The sequence below is a fragment of the Protomyctophum parallelum genome (assembly GCF_964188405.1).
Source record: "Protomyctophum parallelum genome assembly, chromosome: 13".
Taxonomy (NCBI): Eukaryota; Metazoa; Chordata; class Actinopteri; order Myctophiformes; family Myctophidae; genus Protomyctophum; species Protomyctophum parallelum.
Genome location: NC_139708.1, coordinates 19329679 through 19350729, shown reverse-complemented (window position 1 = coordinate 19350729; position 21051 = coordinate 19329679). Strand labels below are relative to the sequence as shown.

At 46.6% G+C, this 21051-nt stretch overlaps 1 protein-coding gene across 1 annotated transcript in view; it reads left to right on the top strand.

Moving 5' to 3' along the window:
• The window catches only part of smg1 (SMG1 nonsense mediated mRNA decay associated PI3K related kinase), a 77426-nt gene that overhangs the window by 24701 nt on the left and 31674 nt on the right, over window positions 1-21051 (top strand). The window contains exons 13-39 of the mRNA XM_083780276.1: window positions 827-1120; window positions 1778-1908; window positions 3390-3551; window positions 4412-4530; window positions 5332-5419; window positions 5962-6063; window positions 6382-6522; window positions 7508-7791; window positions 8418-8620; window positions 9344-9505; window positions 9877-10031; window positions 10160-10305; window positions 11117-11434; window positions 12331-12475; window positions 12839-12989; window positions 13299-13419; window positions 13682-13963; window positions 14411-14562; window positions 14652-14793; window positions 15211-15355; window positions 15829-15967; window positions 16587-16814; window positions 17102-17282; window positions 17797-17958; window positions 18610-18860; window positions 19339-19493; window positions 19668-19890. Of these exons, the coding sequence (XP_083636402.1) occupies window positions 827-1120; window positions 1778-1908; window positions 3390-3551; window positions 4412-4530; window positions 5332-5419; window positions 5962-6063; window positions 6382-6522; window positions 7508-7791; window positions 8418-8620; window positions 9344-9505; window positions 9877-10031; window positions 10160-10305; window positions 11117-11434; window positions 12331-12475; window positions 12839-12989; window positions 13299-13419; window positions 13682-13963; window positions 14411-14562; window positions 14652-14793; window positions 15211-15355; window positions 15829-15967; window positions 16587-16814; window positions 17102-17282; window positions 17797-17958; window positions 18610-18860; window positions 19339-19493; window positions 19668-19890 (4782 nt within the window). The remainder of the gene's footprint in view (window positions 1-826; window positions 1121-1777; window positions 1909-3389; window positions 3552-4411; window positions 4531-5331; window positions 5420-5961; window positions 6064-6381; window positions 6523-7507; window positions 7792-8417; window positions 8621-9343; window positions 9506-9876; window positions 10032-10159; window positions 10306-11116; window positions 11435-12330; window positions 12476-12838; window positions 12990-13298; window positions 13420-13681; window positions 13964-14410; window positions 14563-14651; window positions 14794-15210; window positions 15356-15828; window positions 15968-16586; window positions 16815-17101; window positions 17283-17796; window positions 17959-18609; window positions 18861-19338; window positions 19494-19667; window positions 19891-21051) is intronic.

The window sequence follows — 21051 nt, the reverse complement described above, 5'->3', positions numbered from 1 at the left end:
GAGAGGGGGGGGGGGGGTAGGTATGGAGATCAAGGCAGGAGAGCCCTTTTTACCACAAAGTACAAGTAAAGGGTTGCCGATAATTTGAAAGCTTGTTTCACAAACTGTTGGGTTTCTCTTATCTTATTTACAGGCTGTACAGCCGTACAACCAAATGGAAAAAGATTGTTTCATAAGCCAGGCAAAAATAAAAAGCTAAACATTTAGAGTTGCCGGGTTGAAACTTGAAAGTGGTTAAACTTGCACAATAATAAAGCAATTACGGTATATCTTTTACGATATTTCTCCCTTCCTCCCAATTCCTCCTTTTCAAATTGTCCCGTCTGGCACTTCCCAGCCGACCCCACTGTGACAACAAATTGTGCCTCCTCCTGACGTGTGTGACTGTGTGTGTGTGTCTAAACTAAGCTATGATGACTAAAACTAAGACTAAATTTACTGACGATTTCGTCAACAAATCAAAACTAGACTAAAATGTTAGGAAGGGGGACTATAATGGACAGGAGATCCAGTATAAGTCATTTTACACTTGGTTGCATGCTGAAAATAGCAAATCTACAAGCTCACAACACGTCGCAGGCTTGTAGATCGGCTTTTTCATGCCGTCATTACGACGGCATCAAGGCCCGCCAAAACACATTTTGTTCGACTAAATCAACTGTAGATTTAGTCGACTAAAATCTTATGATAGTCGACTAAATCTAGACTACCGGTAACACTAAAACATTCCAGGTGACTAAAATGTGACTAAAACTAAATGAAAACTATTCAAGAAACTATGACTAAAACAACACGTGTGTGTGTGTGTGTGTGTGTGTTGCAACAGGTGATGACGGCCACCCACGGCGTGTACCAGGCTCTGCTGAGCCTCAAGAACATCCCTGTCCTGGAGACGGCCTACAAGCTGGTGCTGGGAGAGATGGCGTGTGCGCTGGACAGCCTGATGGCCAGTCTGGACGACACCATCGACCAGCAGACCCCCGTCCAGAGCCCCTGCCCCGAGATCCAGCACCCGGCCTTCTCCTCCCTCACCCTGTTCCCGGAGCGGGCCCAGTTCACCCTCATCTTCAACCTCAACGTTCTCACCACCATCGGCAACACCAAGAACTCCCTGATAGGGGTGAGACGCTGCACAAACAAACACGCTAGAGCTGCAACTATAGGTTGTTTTCTTAGCAATTATTCTATCGAATAGTCGAGAAGCGCGTTTGTTTTTACATTTCTTTCAACGACTCGATTAACCACTTAAGTATACTTTGTCGCACAATGGTTTCAAGTAAAGGTTGTGAGAATAGCCGTAGATTGGCTTGTGGATTGGCTATTTTCACTATTTATGGAGTTTGTTGCATTGACCCCCAGCGGCCAATGCAGTGTCTACTGTACATACTCTATGACCAATCAGCGCCACATGCGTTCATGTCTTTAAACTCTTTGCCTGTAATGACCTGTATCGGAATGGCTTATTAATTAATAATAAATTATCTGAAACATTTATATAATCTATTAAAATGGATTAGTTCGTTCAACTCTGTTGCACCATACAACATGCAGAAAAAAAAACTGCAAAAGCAGAAAAAAAAACCCTGCCCTATAAAATAAAATAAAAACTAGTAATGAAGAAGTCACAACGCTGAAGGCCCACGAAACGCATCCGTTGTCTGTCTATCGGAGGTAAATTAATCCTGTCAAAAGGACATTTCATTGTGTGCTGGCTGCTTTTTCATGCCTTCTCACTGGTTCTTGCCATAGTGTTTAAGCAGATTGTGTCTCTGTTTAGATGTGGGCTCTGTCCCCGACGGTTTTCGCCCTGCTCAGTCACAACCTGATGGTGGTGCACTCTGAGCTGGCCGTGTACCACCCTGCTGTTCAATACGCTGTGCTCTACACGCTGTACTCACACTGTACCAGGTAACACACACGCACACACAAACACACACACACACACACACACACACACACACACGGAAGTCTTATCTATTTGGTGGTCTCAAAGCAAAGTGGCGGTCCCTTTCCTGGGGGTCCCCCCAGTAAAATTGGTTAAAGGATTAGTTCACCAAAAAGGACTTATTTTCAATTACACACCCTGTGATTCTGTGCATTTATGGAGATATTTTTTTAGTTTTTCTTGCTCTCATTCCTAATGCCAATTTATTTCATGACTAGAGGAGTCGGAGTCTCCATTGAATTGACTCCACTGAGCATCAAATTATTGACTCAGGAATGCAACAAAAACAAAATAATCCATCCAAGTCTTCATGGCGTGTAACTGATAGAAAATACGTCATATCTTTATCTTTCGCTCAGATAAAGAACAATCTTAAAGGGCAAATAACATGCATTTTTAAACTGCTTTTAATATTTAATAATCATATTGTCTATGTCCCTCAAAGTTATTTCTAATGGTTTGATCCTCAATCACCACTCTGATATAACCAGGCCTTGTCATTTCTTTCTGGACTTTGAAAGCAGTTTTAGCTGCAGTACCACAATGTCCTGAGGTGGTGGGGGTGCTGATATGCAGATTATTTAATATTTGAGTCATTATAATACTGATGCTAGATAAAACCAGGCTTGTTTCCATTCCATGCCAGCTTGGAAAATCAACAATGGTGGACATTGTAAACAAGTGGAAATGCAAATTTGGAACTGAAGACTGAAGAAGAGGAGGAATTATACAAAGTAGGGTGACATTGATGACATCACGATGAGGCCAAAATCAGTCGAGCTGTTCCTGAGAGCAATTTCCATTAAAACACCCATATGACATGAAAGCCTGATTGTTCAAAATTGTTTTTTTTGGGGGATAGAAAACACACATGGGAGCCCCAGAAACACAAAAGAAATTGAAAAAGTAGAATTTTATGTTATAGGTCCTTTAAATAATTGTCAAGAAATTTGGAATAAAATGTATCTACACAAATTTGGGCATTGTGAGCTTGTAGATCTGCTATTTTCAAAAGATTTTTTTTATACATTTGTAAACTTGAAATGGCACATTCTGCATAATGAGTACTTTTTACTTTTAGTACTGTAATTTAACCCATTTAGACCTGAGGACGATTCTACAAATGTAAAACCTATGTTTCTGTGTCAGTGGTGCTCAACCTTTTTCATGTCAAGGACCCCCAGAATGTTCTGTATTTGGCCGCGGACCCCCATCTGAAAATATGTTGTTCCAGGGACCTCCCAGAAGCAAAGATTTGAGTTAAAAACATTCGCTCTGAAAGAATATATATTCAAAGATTTGTGCCACATTTTCATGATTTTTCTAAAATATTTTTGAAATGGCAGATCAAAAACACCAAAAGGGGTTCCCGCCCAGAATGTAAGTACATTTTGATGCCAATACTATTGTACTTTCTCCACCACTGTGTCGTCGTCCTCTACAGACACGAGCACTTCATCTCCTCCAGCCTGTCATCGTCGTCTCCGTCGCTGTTCGATGGGGCCGTCATCAGCACCGTCACCACGGCAACCAAGAAGCACTTCAGCACGCTGCTCAGCCTGCTGGGAGGCCTGCTGGCCAGGGAGCACCTGTACCCAGAGGCCCGGTACGTAACGCACGGGCACACACACACACACACACTGCTTAGTCTGCTGGCCAGGGAGCACCTGTACCCCGAGGCCTGGTATGTAACACACACGCGCACACGCATACACACACACGCACACACACTGCTCAACCTGCTGGCCAGGGAGCACCTGTACCCAGAAGCCCAGTACGTAACGCACGCACGCACATGCACACGCACACGTGCACCTCCTGGGAGGACTGCTGGCCAGGGAGCACCTCTACCCAGACGCCCGGTATGTAGCTCACGCACACACATCACACACATGCACAGTGCCTCACACACACACTCTTACGTCTTACCATACAATAACTAGCATGTTGTTACTTGCAAAACACGATGAGAAGATTGGGTGCAACTGCAGTTCCACAACTGGAATGAGTAACATCAACTGCTGGGAAAACCACTGATACATTGAAACATCACGCATGTGTGAAGTGAGGGGCGCAGCGAGGGCAGTGTTTATATCAGCCAGATGACATCTTACGTACTCTAAACGAACATTAAGGTACATAGACTTGGCCGGCACAAATTATATTTTACTTTACCCTAAAACATTAAATTCATATACTTTGGTTGGGACAGGAAATGAATAATTAGGCTCGAAAAACATTAAAAGTTCATAGACTTGGCTGGCCTATGACGTAATTTCGGAAAGCCATGCATTGGAGTGGCTAGCGTAACACCCTTAAAACTACAGAGGCATTACTTAACACGGGCACAAATCCACACGCGTTTGAAGCTGCCACATTTGGTATGCAGCCATCAGAAGTCAATAATACTGTGTGTGTGTGTGTGTGTGTGTGTGTGTGTGTGTGTGCGCTGTCATCACTGTGCAGGAAGCTGCTGCTGACATGGGCCCAGGAGATCTCTGTACTGATGAAGAAGTGTGACACCTACCAACCGTTCTTCTCCCTGCCGTCCTTCAACAGGTTCTGCAAAGGCCTGCTGGCGAATGGTGAGGCTGCCTCAGAACTTAGTGTTCATGACTACTGGCGAATGGTGAGGCTGCCTCAGAACTTAGTGTTCATGACTACTGGCGAATGGTGAGGCTGCCTCAGAACTTAGTGTTCATGACTACTGGCGAATGGTGAGGCTGCCTCAGAACTTAGTGTTCATGACTACTGGCGAATGGTGAGGCTGCCTCAGAACTTAGTGTTCATGACTACTGGCGAATGGTGGTGAGGCTGCCTCAGAACTTAGTGCTCATGACTACTGGTGAATGGTGGTGAGGCTGCTTCAGAACTTAGTGTTCATGACTACTGGTGACTGGAGGTGAGGCTGCTTCAGAACTTAGTGTTCATGACTACTGGTGAATGGTGGTGAGGCTGCCTCAGATCTTAGTGCTCATGACTACTGGCGAATGGTGAGGCTGCTTCAGAACTTGGGTGTTCTACCGGGCTAGCTAATGGTGAGCCTCAGAACTTGGTGTTCATAACATACATTTATGGTATGTATGGTATCTGAAACTGTCTGAGATCTGACCGTGAGCTATACAATCTGTGTCAGAGTAAAATAAAATAGCTGGGCAAATCAGAGTGACTGAAGTTTTGACTTTGTTCTTCAGAGTCAAACTGTTTGAGACCAAAGTGCCCTGCAAAACCATAAAACATGTGCAGGCCGGTATGTGCAGACGGAGTATTTGGGGAGTCTTTTCACTGATGTAAGTTGTCCCTGTTGAGCACAGACGACTGGCTGAAACTCACTGGACTTCTCTTTACCTACAACACATCTGTGCTTTGTCTGGTCTTTCCTGCAGCCCTGAATGAAGACCCCGGAGTCTGCCTTCAGACCTGCAACAGCCTTCAGGTCCTGTCTTCATCCTTGTCCACAGAGCTACTGCAAAGGTAGGGGCACAGATCGAGATGTATCCATACAAGGTCTTCCTTCCCCATACCTTTGTTTTAACCTCATTTAGTCTCATCCTTTGTGGAAACGGTATTGATGTTATCACCTGGTACCACATCTTTTTTTAGATACGAGAAGAACTCAAATTTGAAAAGTTCCCAAAAAACGCATGTGTTGTTGCCTCTCTGATAGCATCAAGAATAAAAGAGTCTGCATGCCAATTTCTGATCCCAGACATATATTTCTACCTAAAGTGGTAACGTTTTGAGCCGAAGCGCTTCCTCAGAGCTTTGGCTCTAAACCTTACCACTTTAAATAAAGAAATATGTCTGGGAGCAGAAATTGGTGTGCGGTCTCTTTTATTCTTGAACTATCACTGTTTTGTATCCGTCACCCAGCCTAATAGGCTGTAGATGTGTGTATTTTTGGCTGTTTTTCAGCCTCCTCTGCCACCTCTGTGATAGCACACATTAGTGTAGTAGAAGGTTGTAATGTCCAGTTTGCTCATCATCATGCCGTGTGTGTGTGATCCTTGTCTCAGGTGTGTGGACGTCTGCCGGGTACAGCTGGTGCACTCCGCTGTGAGGGTGCGGCAGGCGTACGGCAAGCTGCTCAGGACAATTCCCTTGGACGTGACACTCAGGTCAGACCTCCCATCTGCTGTCAAAGATAATGTTCCTGTGAAGAAATATTACAAGGCTTTCTTGTTAAGTTGAGAGTAGCTGTAGGATTTCGTTGCCAAATACAAGTAGCTCTTGTATATGTAACATCGGATGCCACCCGATGTACTATGATCACCCCACATCGGGTGCGGATGCATACTGCTCTACTAACATGGATATTATAGGATCATCGACATGTTAACTTTCATTTTCAACCAGTATTTCTACTTGATGCAACAATATCGAAATATATATATACAGTACTCGATGTAATCAGGAGATCGTCGTTGTGTCCACAGTAACCACAGACACCCAGAGATCGGGGAGATCTCATTGGCTATCCGTCGTCACATGAGCCGATCCCCCAGCAGCACGTTCCACCCGCAGGACTTCAGTGACCTCATCAGCTTCATCCTGTATGGAGCCCTGCACCGCGGCGGGTACGTCTCACTCTCTGTCATTCTGTATGGAGCCCTGCACCGCGGCGGGTACGTCTCACTCTCTGTCATCCTGTATGGAGCCCTGCACCGCGGCGGGTACGTCTCACTCTCTGTCATTCTGTATGGAGCCCTGCACCGCGGCGGGTACGTCTCACTCTCTGTCATCCTGTATGGAGCCCTGCACCGCGGCGGGTACGTCTCACTCTCTGTCATTCTGTATGGAGCCCTGCACCGCGGCGGGTACGTCTCACTCTCTGTCATCCTGTATGGAGCCCTGCACCGCGGCGGGTACGTCTCACTCTCTGTCATTCTGTATGGAGCCCTGCACCGCGGCGGGTACGTCTCACTCTCTGTCATCCTGTATGGAGCCCTGCACCGCGGCGGGTACGTCTCACTCTCTGTCATTCTGTATGGAGCCCTGCACCGCGGCGGGTACGTCTCACTCTCTGTCATCCTGTATGGAGCCCTGCACCGCGGCGGGTACGTCTCACTCTCTGTCATCCTGTATGGAGCCCTGCACCGCGGCGGGTACGTCTCACTCTCTGTCATTCTGTATGGAGCCCTGCACCGCGGCGGGTACGTCTCACTCTCTGTCATTCTGTATGGAGCCCTGCACCGCGGCGAGTACGTCTCACTCTCTGTCATTCTGTATGGAGCCCTGCACCGCGGTGGGTACGTCTCACTCGGTGGTTCCCAAACGTTTTAGCCTGTGACCCCAAAAAATAAATCTTATGTCCCCCCTGGCCCCAAACTAGTGAAAATAGACAGATATAAAAAACAGTGATAGTTCAAGAATAAAAGAGCCTGCACACCAATTTCTGCTCCCAGACATATTTCTTGATATATATATATTTTTAATATACCGTATATATATTTTTTTAATATTTTTTTAAATAACAAAATAATCTAAAATGACACCAAATGCTTTCCTGGTTTGAATGGGTTTGTTGTCTTTTACTAAATCTCTGTGTGTGTGTGTCTGCAGCAAGGAGCCATGGCTGGAGCGCATGTACCACAGCTGCCAGAGGCTGGAGAAGCGTGAGGGCCGCGGTGGTAGCAGTGGAGGAGGTGGCGGTGGTGGTGGTGGTGGTGGTGCAGAGGGCGGTGGAGCCAGCGGTGCCAGCGTGCCAGGCTCCATGCCCCGCGCCCTGCTGAAGACGGAGGCGGTGGTGTGGCAGTGGGCCGTGTGGGAGGCCGCCCAGTTCACCGTGCTCTCCAAGCTCCGCACGCCTCTGGGCCGCGCACAGGACACCTTCCAGACCATCGAGGGTGAGAGAGAGAGAGAGAGAGAGAGAGCGGCCCGCGTTTGCTGTGTGGACCCGGAAATAGAATAACCCATTCTGACCTGAGATCAGATTCTGAAAATGTCTTCTACATCCTGACAGTTTTCTGAAAAAGCTATGTTTCTATGTCAGTCGTTCTTCGCTTTTTAGTGGCGCGCTACGAGCTTGTAGATCTGCTATTTTTCAAAAGCTAAAGCATAGCATAATGCCAAAAGGGGTTCCCGCCCAAAATAGGATAAACTACCATGGCATAAACGCTACATGAATGCTGCTTTCATTGACTGCTACAGTATTGTACTCAACATGCATAACTCAATGGCAGAAGCCTTGCCCATTCTAGCATATGTAAGGGCGTTTCATTCACAACCAATCGTGGTGTGGTCTTCATTTGGAATAGTTTGCCAAACAAAACTCACTTTATTTATACTTGGTGTCATTATACACCGATGTATTTTAATGTAATAACTAGGAAGATATGCATATGCAGATATTCAAAATAGAGACCCAAACGAGCTGAACCAAATTCTTAAACGAGCACGTAGAGGTCAATCCAGTTACTCATTCAGTAAATAAACTGTGCTAAATGTCTCTCGTGTGATTGATACCATCCAGGTATCATCCGGAGCCTGGCTGCCCACAGCCTGAACCCGGAGCAGCAGGAGCTGGGAGCGTGGAGCGGGGCCGGAGGAGACAGCGACGGCCACCACTCCAACCAGCTGCGTCTGGCTCTGCTGCTGCAGTACCTGGAGAACCTGGAGAAACTGATGTACAACGCCTACGAGGGCTGTGCCAACGCCCTCACCGCCCCGCCCAAGGTAGTAGCCTGCGGTCGATGCACTTAGTGGGTGCTCCTTGTCGACACAAAACGCACAATATTTATTACGCAATATAATCCTAGTCTTGGTCCTAGCCAGCCCAACGCCCCTTTGGAATCTTGCCTAACCCTTCACTCTCATTTTGTGCCAGTACATGCACGCAATAACTGCTTTCAATACTTTTAGGGGGATTTTATTTCATTCAGAATGGTCTCGCTGATATCCACCGCCTAGCAGCGTCCCCGTCGCTAGGTAACGCTCGGCTTGCCTGTGGTCCGTCAATGGAATGATTCCCCCTCGTCCACTGCCATTATGGCCGTGACCTTTGTAATGCTTTTTTCATCAGAATCCTTTCTCAGATTGAGGTGTTTGAACAGAACGTCGATTACTAAATCGTTGCTACCTCGCTGCTACAATATTAACGCTTCGGATGACTTATAAAAAATGGTAGCCACATTAAGCTTTAGGCGATTTTGCTTCCGGTTCATTTTGGGGTGAATTTTTGGGTGTTCAAAAAAAAAATCGGAAGGCAGTGAATCAATGTTGGCAGGAAATTGTAAGGTCACATGGCGTAATGACATGTTCCTTTCACCCGCCTGTGTCAGGGCATCAGGACAGTCTTTGAACAACGTAATGACATGTTCCTTTCTCCCGCCTGTGTCAGGGCATCAGGACAGTCTTTGAACAACGTAATGACGTGTTCCTTTCTCCCGCCTGCGGCAGGGCATCAGGACATTCTTCTACACCAACCGTCAGACGTGTCAGGACTGGCTGACCCGGATCCGCCTGGCGCTGATGAGGGTGGGCCTCCTCTCGGGTCAGCCCGCCGTCACGGTGCGCCACGGCTTTGACCTGCTCACGGAGATAAAGAACAGCAGCACCCAGGTACGGGACAGCTGGCAGCTGTTATTATACTGTGTTTCGTGCAAAAGAAGAGCTGTTGGAAAGATTTATTTCCGATAAAATGTTCCAAACTTCCCACATTAGTGGGCAAGTAGTCTACAATAAGGCATTCTAATGACATAGAGTAAACTTTGGTCTCATGTAAGTCTACTTCCGAGCAGAGTTGAGAAAGAGCAGCCCTCCGCAAAAGTCACAGCACAAAAAAAAAGATTACTGAATCAAAGAATTCCTTTACACCCAAAATATGGATGTAAACAGCTTAGTGAATCGGTCCCAATATGAATAGAAAATGCTGTATCTCTAAATGGTTCAATGCAAATTTAAAAACTGCCGTATCTTGTCGTCCCACACAGGGACCAGAGTTGGAGGTTCCTCTGATGATGCTGGTGGAGGCCCTGTGTGAGCTGCGTTGTCCCGAGGCCATCCAGGGAGTGGCTGCCTGGAGCCTCTACAACACTGGCAAGAGCTTGCCCTGGCTGCTCTCTGTAGCCCTGCAGGCAATGGGCCGGTGAGGACGGCCATTGTTTGTTTGGTCTTCCCTTGTCATGTCTGCTTTTTCCTGGGATTACAGCTGACTCAGCTTCTACTGTACTGATTTATTGTACGCTCTGTGTGTGTGTGTGTGTGTGTGTCCAGGTTTGAGAAGGCCGCTTTAGAGTACCAGGAGCAGCTGTGTGCCGTCACGGGGATGGACTGTTCCATCAAGAGTTTCGATCGCACGCTGCTGAAATTGTCCAACGCCAGCAACAGCACCAGCGCCAGCCCCAAACACACGGGCAACGGTCGGTGCTTAACGCATGCTGTCACTTTACTTCAGTCCATCTTTGTTTTTTGCATGAGGAAACATCAAAGTGTAATTATTGTTCTGACAATCTAGCAAATAAACATGTGCGTGACACCTCTGTGCAGTCAGAAATAGGGCTGTCACAATCACAAATTTAAGTTGGTACGATTAATTGTAACATAAATAATTGCAATTAACGATTAGTCGTTTTTTTGCATTGAACGTTGGAACATTACAATTTGTATTTCTGTTTGCCTTTTAGGCTTTGTAATCACAAATTGCACGGTGCAGACATGACAAATAACTTAAATATACAAAAATCACTGACACATTTAATAACTTTGTATAATTATTTTCTTTCCAAAAAATGTACAAAATGTTAAAAAAATAGCAGAAATCAGAGATCTACAACACGTCTCATGTCATGTGAACTGAAGTTTGAAAGCTACTTTTCTAATCTGAAGAGATTTCACATGGTACAATATGATGATCACATGATGATCTTTTTAGATATTCTCTTCTTTAGGACAGTGATGATCCAAAACTCAAAAGCCATGGGATAATTATGATGGTCAAGCAAAAGTGCATTGATCACCTTGTGACGTGCTCTAAGCTTGTAGATCAACTATTTCTGCTATTTTAAAAAAATGTATGGACACTTTTCGACGTGGCAACGATTGACAATTTTGCAAAAGTGATTGTGATTATTCCATAGAAGATTATGTATTAATTGTGACAGGCGTAGTCAGAAAGTGCTCTGGTGGCGTTGTTTCAAGTCTCTCCTTGACCCTCCGCTCTCCCCCACCCAGGCGAAGGCAGGAAGACGGTGCTGCTCAAGTCCAGCGAGTGCTCCCCCGAGGTGCTGAACTTCCTGGTGAACAAGGCGTGCCAGTGCTACGTGGCGCTGTGCGACTGGCCCTCGGTGCAGGAGTGGCAGGCCAGCGTCCACGCCCTGAAGAAGAGCAGCCCCAGCCTGGCCGGCGTCCACCTCAAGGCCGACTTCAACTACATCCAGGCCCTCAGCCGCTTCGAGGAGGGAGACTTCGCAGGGTGCCGCAGCCAGCTGGAGCTGCTGCCCGGAGAGGACTACGGCCTGCTCAACTCCACCACCACCAAGGACAAGCTGGGTAGGGACGGTGCAACTAACCTCGCGTCACCAGGCGTTCCTTATGAGGTGGAAAGCCTGGTCTGTGTTTCTAAATCACTGTGAGATCCGGTCTAGACCGAATGGTAAAATCTAAAATAAAACAAATTGGGGGGGGGGGGGGGCAAAACAAAGCGACGCCAAAAAAGCCGGAGACCACAAACGGGAATAAGAGTTTTATTATTATTCTTTAGTCTCGCCAGTCGCTACGAGTTGGGATAAAATATGGATATAACAAAAAATAGTTTTTTTAAATTCAAGACGTACTTTAACAAACTACTTTAAATTCATAGTTTTCATACGCCGCATCAATATTTTTATTGGGTAGGCCCTAAAATTACGATGCCCTTGATCACGGGAAAATTTGGGTACTTGATGCCGCTTTGTGGTTTCCTGCCTGATGACTACAAATCAGTGACTACAGCATGACGTTAGTTACCATCCACTCCCGACCAGATCATAAACCCAAAAAGAAATGCTTCCCAGGCTAGGGTGCACCTAGGTCGTTTTCACTGTGTGACATTATAAGGTTTTATCAAAACGGTTCACTTATTTAACACCATGACTTTTGTTTGGGACAGAAGGGGAAATGGTGACTGTATCTCAGCCCTGAATATATACTATATTGATGACTTTGGTGGCCAGTTGGCCACCGTGAAACTGTGGTGATTGTATATATATATCTTCTTTACTGCTGGGTTGAAGTGGTCAAACGACCACATAACAACCAACCACTTAAGCCCTATTCAAAAAGGTTATGTCGGCTGGGCTCTAGTTAGTAGCCAGTTAGTAGCCAGGCGCTGGAAGCATGTTTTTGAAAGCATGTTTTTGTTTTTATTGCATGGTGAAGTGTTTTTTTAAACCATGTGTGTATGTCAGATCTAAAGCGCCTGCTGCCATCGGCCTTGAGTCCAGACCCCTCTGAGCTTCAGAAGGCCATCGAGGTGCAGCTACTTCGCAGCGCTGTCAGTGCCATGACGACAGCCAATCACCAGCAAGAGCAGAAAGCCACGGCCACATCAGAGTGAGTTTTGTGAGCTCACAAAATCTGAATGGTTCAAATGGTTCAGATTTTGTCCTTAAAAAAAGAGTGTAAGAGTAAGAGTGTTGTTCCATTTCCAAACGCTGCTAAAGATCACGGATGGCTTAATTCTAGGCTTAAAATATGATATAAATATTTTTGTAAATCTCTATGGGAAAAATTAAAGATTTTTCAGTGGAACCAGAAAGCCGCGCCACTTGCTATGCTCTAGTATCGAGAAGGAGAAAATGGCATGCACTCACTGGCCATGTTGGCTGTCTAGCCTGTAGTCTGTTTAATGTGCGGTCCTCTGTGTGTGTGTGTGTGTGTGTGTGTGTGCGTGCGTGTGCGTGCGTGTGTGTGTAGCACGCTGGTGCGCTACCTGAAGCAGACGGGCCGTATCTCCCTGGGTCCGCTGCGTCTGTCTACTCTCACGCTGTCTGACTCGCTGCCAACCCTGCCCACCATGCAGCTGCACTGTGCCTCTGCCCTGGAGAACACGCTGACCGGACAAGAGGTACAAACACCGTTTAGAATCATGCGACATAGTAGGCCTGGAGAACACACTGACCGGACAAGAGGTGCACAGCACATGCATACTGTTAAAAACGTGACATAGTAGGCCTACAAGATAACCAAGGTACACACAGAGGTACACGCACCTTTTTGTGCTAAGGACGTGTATACAGTAAATGTCTTTTCTAATCAAACTGCGGAGTACTCTGGGGAATATGACGTGTACAGTAGTAAAGGCGTCTTTAGGTCCTTTTTAATATCAAACAGAATCGCAATTGAATAATTTTTGCCTTTTATAATCTCTCTGCAGGACTGTGTGATCCCACTGTACAGTGAAGCTCTCAGTTCCTGTAAGCAGCAGGATGTCCAGCCCTGGCTCCATGCGCTCCGATACACCACCTTCCAGAGGCAGCTGCTGCTCCACCTGAAAGGTAAGTCATCGCGTCATTGTTTCAACGACGTATCTGTGACTGATTCCAAATTTGAGGAAGGTGTCAGCCTTCCATTATACATTTAAAGTTGAATATTTTAAGAGAATCGTCTCATTTTAAGAATTGTGGTACAAACGATCAGGCGATCGATCGTACTGGAGATAAATATTCTGCAAAAATGAAAGAAAAAAACGGGGGCTGAAGCGGCTGACTTATTATTTTACTCTTGGCAGTAAATGAGTGGACACTCTCTGGTCTCCAGGTTCCTCCGCTCCTGTGGACGGCCACCTGATGGAGCTGTGTCTGACCGCCGTCAAGTTCGCCCGGAAGCAGGGCAACATCGCCCTGGCCACGCGGCTCCTCGGCCAATGTGGCGACTCCTCCGCCCAGCAGAGCGAGGAGGGAGGAGAGGAGGTGCAGGCGGAGGAGACGGAGGGCGACGAGCTGAGCAACGCCTTCAAGCGTCTGAGTCTGGAGGGCGTGATCGGGGAGAAGTGGGGGCCGGAGCTGCAGATAGAGAAAGCCAAAGTCCTCTGTACCGCAGGTGAGGACAAAAGGATTTAATGGACATGATAATAGAAAAACGTACAGCGCTCACACTAATAAGATGATTAAGGCAGATCCCTTTTTACCATAGCATTTATTAAAGTTGATTAGGTACTTGTTTTGGGGCTGTGCATACTTAGTTTAGACTAGTCATTGGTTAGACATGGGGTAGGTTTAGGTGTGCTGCCCCGTGGGAGGTTAGGTTTAGGGTGAGGGTTTGAGATAGGTTGTAGTTGACTAATGACTGGTCTAACCAATGACTAGTCTAAACCAAAAACTGTCTAAACTAAGTACTGCACCCGTTTTGGGCTTACCGTACACCTGTGATTATACAAATGACATGTGACCGCTAAAGAAAGTGAACTGGCTGATCAACGCGCAGAGATTCATGAAACGGTTGACATTCATAAGCACCTGTTAAGTGAACGTCTTGTGACTTGTGCAGGTCAGTCCATGGCAGCCATGGAGATGCTGAGCTCGTGCGCGCTGTCCTACTGCCACCAGGGCAAGTGTGAGCGCGCCGCCTGTCGCTCGGTGCTCACCCTGTGCAAGTGGCTCCTCGCTGACTGGAAGGACCTCACCCCGCAGCTCAAGCAGGTAGAGATGCGTTGTGATGTATTACCATGTGTTGTTCTTGCTCTGGATTACGAGCGTCTGCTAAATGTCTACATTGTAAATTGGTCCAGGTGGTGAAGCGATCTGGCGCTCTGGCGACGTGCAACGCCGGCACTGCGGGCAGCCTGTCTCCGCTCAGCTGCAACATCGTTGCCCTGCTGGAGCTCCCCCTGGTGGAGCAGGGCATCCCCCGCATCACTGCAGAAACAACAGGTGAAGGACAGGGGGAAAAAAGCACCACTCGAAGCCAGTGGTTTTCAACCCTTTTTCATATAATTTGGCATTTGAAGTAACCACGGACCACCATTCAATGAGCAGACCCCAAAACGAAATAATATTTTGTCGTTGGATAAGACTTGGTTAGTGTTTACCAACTCTCCATTTAGCTGGGGACCACCTGGAACCCCCTCAAGGACCACTGGTTGAAAACAACTGAACACGTTTTGAGCCGTGACCACCCCTGTGACCCCCCCCCCCCCAATTGTAGATTGGCTATTTCAAAATAATATATTATAAAAATGTATATTATTTGACAATTTGGCCAATGTTTTTTCTGCATTCTTCCTGCTACTTAAAGTAGTATGGAACTTGTTGACAGTTTTTTTTAAATCTCTCTTTCTGTCTCTCCAGTGAGCGTGGGTGTGGGTGAGCCAGACTTTGTGCTGGGCCAGCTCTACCAGCTGTCTACCAGCCAAGCTCCTGAGGTGGCCAAGTCCTGGGCTGCCCTGGCCAGCTGGGCCTATCGCTGGGGCAGGAAGGTGGTTGACAATGCCAGGTTAGTGGAGACCATGTAGAATCCACTACACCTTATTAAAGGTGGAACACGATATCAAGGCTGGACAAAAAGTTTTAGCCTTAATTTAACCACTTAAATGTATACTTTGTTGACTGGCGTTCCACCAGGGGACTAGGCCCCTTTGGAAACAGAAATAAATCACATGGGCTGGAATCAGTCTCTTAAGGCTCATGTTCTTAGCATTGGCCTCCTAACTTTATCCGACCGTCTAATCTAAACCTTTTCACCAAATGCCCGACTAACTGTTTGAACACGAGGTACAACTTCCATCGGCCCTCGTATGTTTTTAGTTCAAGAAAAGGATTTCTTCTACATGGATTCAAATTAAACTAGGCGCAAGTGTGACCTAAACTTGAAATGGTTGCATTCTTTTATCACTGTTTCCGTTCATGTCTGGTGTCGGATGATACGCCATGAACTTTAAATGTGTCGTTCTCTTTCTCCTTCCGTAGCCAAGGGGAGGGCGTGCCCCTCCTTCCTGGGGAGAAGAAGGACATTGAGGAGCTGCTTCCCGCCACCACCAGTGAAGAAGACAAAGAGGCCATCTTCAGCATCCTGGGACAGGCCATGTGTCGGCCCGCTGGCATCCAGGTACCGGTCTGCAGTGCCGGACAGTATCGGCCCCTGTTGTTGGCAGACTAATGACGGCTGTGTCCTAGAACAACCTATATAGTCTAATAACTCTGATATATTGTCTCGTCTAAGAGGCAGAGCTTAGGAGGATTCATTAAATTCCTGGGAAGATTGCCCACTTTCCACTCCGACCATGATAAATGTATGCATCTCACCATATCCTCATTTAGTTTCTACTTGGATGTATGGCAGTTTCACACGTCGAGCTTGGTAGATCGGCTGTTTTCGACACGCAACTCCAGCACACCACTCAATTATGTACTCAATTATTTTACTTAAGTAAAAGTATCAATAACGTAATGTAGAAATACTTGTTTATTTTCAAATGGTGTAAATGCATATAGGGCTGAAGTGGTTAGTGTATGTTTTGTAATAATAATAAAAATCTACAAAGTAACTCAAGTTTTCAAATAAATGTACTGGCGCAAAAGTACAATATTTGCCTCGGGATGTAGTGGAGTAGAAGTAACAGTACTTTTAATTGAAAATATTCACGTAAAGTACAAATACCTCAAACGTGTACTTAAGTAAAATGTACTGTAATAATTAACTAACTCTTCGTCCCTTCTCTGTCCAGGACGAGGACATGGCTCTGCAGCAGGAGGAGGACGAGGAGGACGACATGGTGGACGTGATCTGGCGCCAGTTGCTGGCGTCGTGCCCCTGGCTGGGCGAGGCGACGGTGGGCCAGCCCGTCACCGACGGCCTCATCAGGGTGTGGCGCCGCGTGGTGGACCGCATCTTCAGCCTCTACAGAGTGTCCTGCCGGGCCTACTTCACCTTCCTCAAGCTCAACGCTGGACAGGTGAGGGCGGAGGAGCGTGGTGTGCTGCTTGACCAGCATAATTTCATGACGAAATCGACGAAGAATTGTAAGAAATTCCATAAATTAGAAAACAAATGTTTAAGAACTAGTGAGAATAGATCTACAAGCTCACAACGCGAGTGTGAGCTTGTAGATCTGCGATTTCCAATTGGTATCCCAACCTAAAAAGCTGGAGAGACATGGAGACTTACGCTACCTAAAAAAAAATATATATATATATATCTGAAATCCAAATCTTTTCACACTCGCCTCTCTTTAACTCCTAGGTGCACATCGACGAGGACGACCCCAAGCTGCTGCTGACCAATCAGAGCAGCAAGCAGAGCAACGACGACGTGATCGTCATGGCGACGCTCCGTCTGCTCCGCCTGCTGGTGAAGCACGCGGGCGAGCTGAGGGAGGGGCTGGAGCTGGGCCTGGCCTCCACGCCCACCGTGCCCTGGAAGGGTACGCTACTACGCGCACCGTACTGTACTCAACCCGTCACATAGCTTTTAACCACTTCATCCAATATTCTAAACTCTAGCTTTTCACACTTACAAGATGTTTCCGATTTTTTTCCTCTTTGGCTGATGCATCTGCTCACCGCAAATATGTCCGGGCAGAAACGAACGAATCAGAACACAATAGTTCCGCCTTAGAGAATCTTGGTTCCTACCTAAACTACTGCGCTGAAACTGACACAGAGGCAGTTATAGCGGACCCCCGCAGATAATAATAATGCAGCTGGTAATTAATTGATTTAATCAATTTGGGCTTGTTACTAGTTTACTAGTCTAGTTTACTGCCTAGTTTACTAGTCGACTTTTTTTTCCTCTCTTCAGTCAACTAGTACCAACGAGGTCAACTAGTGGATTTACTAGTTGAATAGTCGACTAGTTGCTTAAAGCCCTAGTCAATGGACACGGATGCTTTCCCGGTATCAATGCGCTAACTCCTCTGTGCTGTGGTGTTCCTCCAGGCATCATCCCTCAGCTGTTCTCCCGTCTCAACCACCCAGAGGCCTACATCAGACAGAGCATCTGCAGCCTGCTGTGCAGAGTGGCTCAGGACTCTCCACACCTCATCCTCTACCCGGCCATCGTGGGCTCACTGTCCCTGGGAGGGGAGGCCCAGAACGCTGGTATGTGGATATGCATAGATATATAAAAATAATTGATGCCTCATTGGTCGCTGCAGTTCGTTGTGCATCGACGTGAGGGTGGGACATGCGCCGGAAGTGCGGAAGCCATGCTGCCACTCGAGTGACTACTGGCCAATCACAGCGCGTCTTTTCCGGGACTTGTCAGACCCGAACGTCCGCTCTGTGACGCACACGGAAGCTTCCGTGAAGCGCTAGTCTCGCGTTGCCAAACTGTTGCCTCTTGTAAGAGTTGTCTGCCTACGTGAGACTAGTGAAGCAGCAGAAGCACCAACGCGGAAGCTTGCCGGAGGCGTCTACCCTTCTATGTCAATGTGTATATCACCAATGACCTTAATTATAACACTTACACCTAAAAGTTTATTTTTCTTGTTGGGGTAGAGCAGTCCCATTTGCACTATGAGGTCCTGGGTTCGATCTGGAGCACCGCCAACTCGGCGTATGAGTAGCATTGCTCGGGTAACTTGAGTTGTTGTAGTTTGCACTTTATTTAATCTGTTGTTCTGGATCTTCTTGTGACCATGTTTTGGTCATGTTTTTGAAAGTATGACATTTTCACAGTATGATGACATGCCCAAAAAAAGGGACCCAGTTAACCAATGGTAAACAAATCATTTGACCCCTCCCCCGCAGGGAGCAAGCTGCCGTCCGCCCTGCCCACCTTCCTGGGCAGCATGCAGGCCGAGGCCATGGGGGACGAGGAGGACGAGGAGGACGAGCGCTCGGGCAGCCGGCCGGCGTCTCAGGACAGCGGCGGGCTGCAGGCGGGCGGCGGCAGAGAGGAGCTGGCGCTGTGCTCCAGCCAGGACCAGGCCATGATGCACGACTGCTACAGCAAGATAGTAGACAAGCTGTCCACGGCCAACCCCACCATGGTGCTGCAGGTAATGAATACTGTCCACGGCCACCCGTTTACTACGTTATCAACCGATAATCACCAGTGGGTTACTCATCACTCCAATGCAATCCAGCAGGCTCGATTGCACATTTTTATGGGTTAAACTTTTTTTTCTTTTCGTTTCCTACATTTTATTCTTAATTATTATTGTTTCAAATTTTCATTAAGAACAAAACTGAAATGCAACACGTTGTGAGCTTGTAGATCTATTTTCAGAGCGCGACACCCGAGCACAACCAAACCAACCATAAAGTGACTTGCCTTGTAGTTCTACTCGATCTCTTCTTCACTAGCCCCTCCCTAACATTCTGGTCTAGTTTTGTTTTGTAGACTAAATATATACTTGTGTGTGTGTGTGTGTGTGTATGTATAATATATTATATATATATGATATAAAATGTTTTCGTGATGGTTTTAGTCTATGAAATCAACATGTGCGTGTGCGTGTGTGTGTGTGTGTTTAGGTGCAGATGCTGGTGGGGGAGCTGCGCAGGGTGACGTTGCTGTGGGATGAGCTGTGGCTGGGCGTGTTGCAGCAGCAGCACATGCATGTGCTGCGCCGCATACAGCAGCTGGAGGACGAGGTCAAACGCGTGCAGAACAACAACACGCTGCGCAAGTGAGTGTCACTCGCATTAACCCAGTTTGAGACCCGAGGACCCGATTTCTAAAAATGTCTTCTAAATCCTGAAAAAGCTTCTACAGTATGTCTGCGGTACTCAAACTATTTCACGTCAAGGCGCACAATTTATTTGTTTGCTCGTGACTAAATTGCCCCCCCCTCCCCCCTCAGAGATGAGAAGATAGCCATCATGAGGGAGAAGCACTCTGCCCTCATGCGGCCCGTGGTGTTCGCTCTGGACCACGTGCGCAGCATCACGGCGGCGCCGGCCGAGACGCCGCACGAGACCTGGTTCCAGCAGACGTACGGGGACGCGCTGGCCAACGCCCTGGAGAGACTCAGGAACCCCCACAACCCAGCCAACCCCGCCAGCAGCTGGGGGCCTTTCAAACAGGTGAGGGAGGGAGGGGAATTGTTATTTTGTCATTTATTTATCATTGTGGGGAAATGGTTTTGTTACAGCAGTAGTGTGTGTGCATTATATTTATCATTGTGGGGAAATGGTTTTGTTACAGCAGTAAGTACTGAAATTCAATACAGTATAGTTTGTAACACTCAAGAGTTAAACTAATAATCAGCATTTTATTGTGTACAGCTTAGAATACGTCTGAAGCCACAATGGACAGAAGAAACACTTTTGAAAACTGTAATAACATTTCCAACATCTAAGTTAGAACAGACTAAATCCGGTCGCACTTGCGTTTTCACCTACTCTTGCATAGCCAGATAACTATTCCACAATCTCAAAATGCTATAGAGTCTTGAACTACACCTCCTGAAATCCGAGTAAGGAAGCTGCCATTTCCGTTCACGAAAATATATTTTAAAAATATATTTAAAATGTATTCTTTCATTTCTATTTCTGCTAAGCAACAAGCTATATATGCTTAGATGATTTCTATCTATATCAGGATAAATTTGTGCGACTGTAAAGATGAAACGGAAGTGGGGAGGAGTCTCCACTTCCGCTTTATATTTTACTCATGATAGAGCTTCCGTTGCTCCAGACTGTATGACGGAAGCATTAGAAAATTGAGAGAGGCAACATTCCGTCTAGTTTTCACCTAGAATGTGCAGTGAGTCAAAAGTGCGGCATCTGCACTTTTGACTGCACTGCAAATTAGAGGCTATGCGCGTTAGCGTGAGATCATATCGTTTGCAATAACACAGCGGCCTGCTGCCGCCTGCATTTTGTGCAATTTAGAAACGGGCCGTTGAGTGATTTACAACAAGCACTTCCAACGCTCCATGCTGCTCAATGTTTTGCTACTCGGCAGTGTTGTTTTTGGCAGGCATTTTTTAGATTTAGTCAGTCTTAGTCTTTTGGACGAAATTAGTTTTAGTCACTCTGGAAAAATGCTTAATTAGTCTTAGTCAGTCTTAGTCATTTCTATCCTTGATAAGTAAAAGGTTTTAGTCAAAAATGTAAAAATGTCTTTAAATAAAATGTCTATAGCATACAGGTATTAATTAGGGCTGTCAAATGATTAAAATTGATTAGAACTATGTCCAAAATATGCCATGTTTTCCTGTTTATTGTTGTGGAAATGGAAAT